At 41.5% G+C, this 6,000-nt stretch overlaps 1 protein-coding gene across 4 annotated transcripts in view; it reads left to right on the top strand.

Moving 5' to 3' along the window:
* TBC1D16 (TBC1 domain family member 16) overlaps positions 1 to 6,000 on the top strand; it is a 101,289-nt gene that overhangs the window by 57,526 nt on the left and 37,763 nt on the right. For all 4 annotated transcript variants that reach the window (XM_018563867.1, XM_018563870.1, XM_018563869.1 and 1 more), the window contains exon 5: positions 3,241 to 3,388. In XM_018563867.1, the coding sequence (XP_018419369.1) occupies positions 3,241 to 3,388 (148 nt within the window). The remainder of the gene's footprint in view (positions 1 to 3,240; positions 3,389 to 6,000) is intronic.

The raw sequence follows: 6,000 nt of genomic DNA on the forward strand, positions 1-6,000 counted from the left end.
GGGGTTTTTATATGAGCTTTACTATAAACTGGTTTCAAGATAACAAGATAGTAGAGGATATAATTGAATATATAAATGAGGGATTATCACATTAACTTTACACAGCTTAACAGTTCAAATGTGTATATGGCACAATTAGCACAGATTGGTATACATATCTGTTGATCTAACTGAGAGAGTCCCATGTGTGCTAGATAAAGTTCCAATATACCTGGATACCTAACCAACTGGCAAGTGGTAAAATCTTCGGCTAGCCAATGTTGGGGCCCAAATGTAATTGGTGAAGTGCTCTATTAAACAGCTGCATTGTGGCCTGTGGCCGTTCACCACTCTAGTAGTAAAGATAGCAGTCTCTGTATTGGATGGGCTTCAGGCGTTGATTTCTGTTATAGATTAAGTTATCATTGGACGGAATCAGCAATATCAGGCATCTTCCATCAGCAGAGTTGTCACTCCCAGTGTTCGTTCATATAAACCAGGTCTCCATACGAACCGAGCAGCGCTCAAGCCACAGTCAAATCCGAACGCTCTCCAGACAGGGAACAAGCAGTGACCTCTCCTGTAAGCAGCCAGCAATCCAGAGCTGGCTTGCTTGGGGCGAGACTACAGTCTTTCTCAGGCAGAGTTAGCAGAGCACTGTATTTGTATCTGCTGTCTCGCCCCAAGCTGGAATTCCTGGGCTTCCACACAGAGTTCACTTACTCTCCTCCCTGCAGCCTGGGTAATGTAGTTTTTGTAGTTCAGTCCAGTATACATCTTTCCCCACTGCGAACCTCCACTCCCATAAGTCTCTGCTACAGGGATCCCGGACATCAGCAACATGATTAACTCGTAAAGGAGACCATACTGCATCTGGGCTACATAGCCAAACCTTTTCAAGTTACAGAGATGTTATAAATGTGGAAACCTACATTTATTTTTCATATTAATAAAATCTCTCTTTTTGTTACCAGCTGAAAATAAGGTGACGGAAATAGGAAAAAGCCCCATGTAATTTGTGTCATAGACGTAGAGTTAGTTGGGCTAATGACTAATAGCATCATGCCGTTCTGTGTGACGGGTGAGCTGTTTTATTTGGATTCCTCTAGAGCAAGCTAGGTGTTGCTGAGACTACCTGGAGCATATAAGGTCAGCCAGCTTTTGTTATATAGTATGGTAGCTTTGAGTACAGAATCCTTCTAATCTATCTGCTCTCCTAACTAATCACCGTAAAACAGCATTAGTAGTCAGCAGAATATCCATCTATCTTTGTTGGTGAAAACAGCAATACTGAAACCATGGAGATAAAATGCATCCACTCAACATTTGTTATGTTCCTTAAGGATCCATGGGGCTGAGCCATCTATTTTTACTACTGCAGGCTGGATCTGATGTTTACACAACATGTGATATTGAAGTCACCCTGTTTGGCGCTGTTTTCTGGATAGTTAGTGACGCATTCGCTCTCCATTACTGCAGCTTACCTTGCTGTAATTAACAACAAAGATGGATGTATAGATTACATTGCTGTAATCAACAACAAAGATGGATGTATAGATTACATTGCTGTAATCAACAACAAAGATGGATGTATAGATTACATTGCCGTAATCAACAACAAAGATGGATGCAAATATGAGATGGGAGAGCAGCTAGAGTAGCTGGATTCTAGGTTTACAGGTACTATAAGAAAGAAAAAATGGCTCCTTGACCTTAGTTGATCTAGGACAGGGGCGCCCACTATTTTTCATCTGGAGATCTACTTTTCAAATGACGAGCTCATTGAGATCTACCAACGAAAAAACACCTGCATTCAGGGGCGGGAGGGGGCGTGGGCTGTGCAAGCAGGCCCCTCGCCCACAGTGCGATCGCCTGCATTAGTGCCTGTGTTCCAGTCCAGTGCGATCTGCAAAAAGTCTCAGCAACACTGTGACTGCTCCAAAAGAAACCCTTAAAACCATTTCTTTCCTCCCAACAAAGTATAGTCCAATGATGTCAAAGTCACTAGCCCAGCAAAAAGGTAATAACAGCATTTTGTATCTTTTTGACATTTGGGTTTCTCTGACAATTTAGCCATCTCCCAAGCACCTTTTAGTTTCCCCTGTACAGAGGGAAATATTATATATAAAGGTGCCCTTTAATATTGGGCCAATTAGATCTCTCACCTGATTAACAATAAAATGTTGTGCCCTTGATCGAAAACCAGCCAGTCAAGAATTACATTCAAAAAATATGTGAACAGTTTTGTACCCAGAAGTTGTTTAAAATACTTCTGAACAGATTTGATCACCAAGCATTCGGTTGAGTTTTTTTTCTGATAAATGAGCATCCGATAGTTGCTATAAATTATGGTTCAGTGCGTATTGGGTAGATTTCCCTTATGGTTCAGATACTTTTTCCATAAAGTACCTTGATTTTTTTTTTTTAAATATGTGTCCAATGACAATATGTGAAATGTTATGTGCATTTGTGATTAAAGTAGATCTCCAGGCAAAACATTTTTTTACTTTTTCACAGATTACGGAACGCTGGATCCTCAGTCTAGTTTTTACTTGTGTGTGTGTGTTGGGTAGACATCCTGCCTGATAACCATGCAGGAAGTGTGGTGTAATCTACCCCAAGGGGACACAGACAGAAATTGCCCCTCTAAGTAGAGTGAATATATGTTCCCCCTCAATAATAAAATACAGATAGTGGATTTAATCCTTCTGAGCTCTACTAAAAAAAAAAATATTTCATTGCAATTTTTCCTCAATGCAGAGATTTTCTGTCCTGATCACCAGCTCCTGTTACTAATAAGAAAGTGTGGAAAATCTCTTAAGTAGAAATGCAGCAATAAAAGTTTGACGGAGGTTATAAAGGCCTGTGTCAATGGGGTTTTGTCTCCCCCAGATTGCCAGTCTGACTATGAACACATGTTTATTAGGTTGGCAAATACTACAACTGCCCTAAATGAAAAGATGTGCAGATAAACAACAGCCATTACTATGTCTTAGCAACTGCATCATACCCCAATGCATTAGTGGCTAAACAATTAATAAAGAGTCGCTATTTAAAGTAGGAAAAAATATGGGAAATGAAAGACAAATATTTTTTTCCAGGTGGCATAAACATCTAAATGAGAAATAGTTTCAAATCTGCTGCCAAAAGCATGTTTACAAGTCTCCTTTTACATTCTGTTATTTTTATATATTATAAGGACAGATTAAAAAAATATATTTAATTTTAATTAGATGGTCTTTATGATTTTGTCCATTTCAGCGATGAAGCTTGTACCAGTGGACAGTTGGTGATAGCCAGCAGAGAAAGTCAGTACAAAGTTTTTCATTTCCATCATGGAGGACTGGGAAAACTATCTGAAGTGTTCCAAAAGTGGAAGTACTGCCAGGAGACACAGGTCAAGGAGCAGGTAGGAAGCAGAGGGGTCCTGGATCTGGGAAAGGGAGGCCAGTGTGGCTAAGAAGGGAGGAGGTGTTTTTCCACGTAGGTGCAATGTGGACAAGCTGAAAAACTGCAATTGTATTTTATTTCCTGGGTTCAAGGTGCAGTGGCTCGAAATGTATTTTTGGGTTTGTTATCACATGCTTGTTAGCCTTCTGTCTATACATAGTGACTATTGGTATTGCCAGGGAATATCACACAGTTCCAGGAGCAACAATAAATATCCATTACTTCTAGGTATAGGGAGTATGTGATTCCCTCCCTTCCTCCCACATTACAGCACTGGTGATTGGCTGCTCAGGTGCCCAAATTTGGAGCTTACATTGGGCATCGTCTCATCACTACTGGTGGCCAAATGGTGTGGTGGGTGAGCAAAATGAATGTAAGAATGGGCTAGCTTTAACATGAACCTGTTGCTTTACCCTGTATGGGCAAGGCACAAGTTAATTTGAAGGCCCCTTTCACATGGGCACTATTGGTTCCGATAAGCAGAGGATCCGTGCACTGATCCCCTGCTGATAAAAGCAGTTCGGAATGAATACCACTGTTGTAACATCTGTGTCCCTCCAGTTTTTTCCTCCATCATACAATGGAGGAAAAAACGGAACTTGTGGGACCAATGTTAAAGGGGTTCTAAACCCTCCTGTTTTTTTGCCTATATCTACTGCTATCAAGCAGTAGATGTAGGGAAACAGTTAAAAAAAACAAACAAAAAAACCCGCTAAAACAGCGGTTTAAACTTAACTTTTTTTCTTTGCGCGCTCCCTCACCGAGAATCAGGAAATCCTCGTACGGCCGCAAATGATCTTGGGGCGGGCGCATGTGCAGTTCCAATTCTCGGCCGGAAGACGAGCAGAGACGCAAGGTAAGTCTATGGACGCGTGCACCGGCATGCAGACACCGCTGGATCCGAAGTGCCTGCAAGCAGAGAGGTGTCAGCGCTGGATCGGAGAGCCGCCGCACCGCTGGAGGGACAGATGAAAACATCAGGAAAGAAGAAGATCGGAATAAAAGACATCATTTATGGTGAGTGCTAACATGGGGGGGAGGACATTTTTTTTTTTTTACTTTAATGTCACTTCAAGTCTACGGAATTGGACATAAGCAAACATGTGTCCATTTACATCAAAGTACCCCCAATCCGCCAGGATCAGGTCCACCAATATTGACTCTGTTCCGTTTTGTTTTCCGGACCAAGATGGAGACGGGGTAGTCAGATGTCAACGGACACACATAGGGCTTTCGATCAGATCTGCCTGTAAAACTGACAGCGGACCTAATCGGACCTCCTGTCTGAAAGGGGCCTAAGGCCTAATTTAGATAATTACATTTACAAAAACATAATTTATGAATATTCAAAAAAATATATGCATTTATCATGTGCATTCTGAATTGTAGTACCATAGGTTACAATGAACCATACATATGTAATCGTCTGCATGCTTGATTCTTTGAAAGTCCACAGTACAGTATATAGTATGTGAATGGCACTGGATAAAATGGTCTCAGTTCTGGTTCTCAGTGCAGTCTACTGTTGCATTAACGTGATTGTGTGTGTAAAAGGCCCACACCTCAATCATTAAAGGGTATATGTGGGCAAATTCAGTACATCTCTCCAATACATGCACATTTTTCTATGTTATGGCTCTTTAAAATTAGAAATACCTAATGATCCTGCCTGAAATGCAGTTAGCTCCCACTGTATCTTCCTCTAGTGAGCTGACAACACTATCATTGTTGCACTGACATAGCAGGAGAGGGTATTAAACAGCAGACATCTGGCATGGGAAGGGTGTGGGTGCTGAAAAATGTTAAAGCCCCACTCCTGATAAAATATGAACCCTCTTTAACTCATCCTGCATGGTTGTTTTTCTTCCCTGGATAAGCAAGCTATACTCATCTAAGTCCACCATCCAGGTCCCTTGCCAGTGTGGGTTCAGGGTGCAGGGAATCATTAAATTGAGCACTGTAGATGGTCCTTCGCCTGCTGGTCCTTGACAATGCTCTTTTGGATCCTGAGAGGACCTCACCGCTGGACGGCCAGAGAAAAAGCTTGGGACAGCAACACCAATTAAACGTGGCATTATGTAAGTAAAATAGCCTTTTTTTTTTTAAAAGAGAGGATATGCTAAAATGTACATGTACCTGGCAGCTGTGCCAAATATGTTTTTTTAGATCTTGTCCTGACACAGGCTTTCAAGGAAAACCTCGGGGATGAGGTCCTCTAATGTGGTGGCTGCATTAGTTTTCTTTTTTAAGGCTTTTCCCCCCTTTATGTTACTCACTTTCTGTCCCTGAGTACCTTCACTCACTAATCCACTGTATCTACGGAGGACCAATGTTGTCGCCATAGGCTACTGTTTTGAACCAGACTACAAACACCTCCCCTCTCATCATCTTGATTACATAGAGAGCAATGCTTTGTACTTCACAGGAGATAATCAGTACGGCTGATAGCATTGACTGAGATTTCAGTTCAGTCCACAGGAAGTTATAATTACACAAGAATTCTGTCAGGCTCAGCAGGTATTTTCTGTACTTGAAGAAACTTTACTTCACCAGAAAAAAGGAAAGCGAATG

This window comes from Nanorana parkeri, unplaced genomic scaffold (assembly GCF_000935625.1).
Source record: "Nanorana parkeri isolate BGI_ZX_2015 unplaced genomic scaffold, ASM93562v1 scaffold706, whole genome shotgun sequence".
Classification (NCBI taxonomy): Eukaryota; Metazoa; Chordata; class Amphibia; order Anura; family Dicroglossidae; genus Nanorana; species Nanorana parkeri.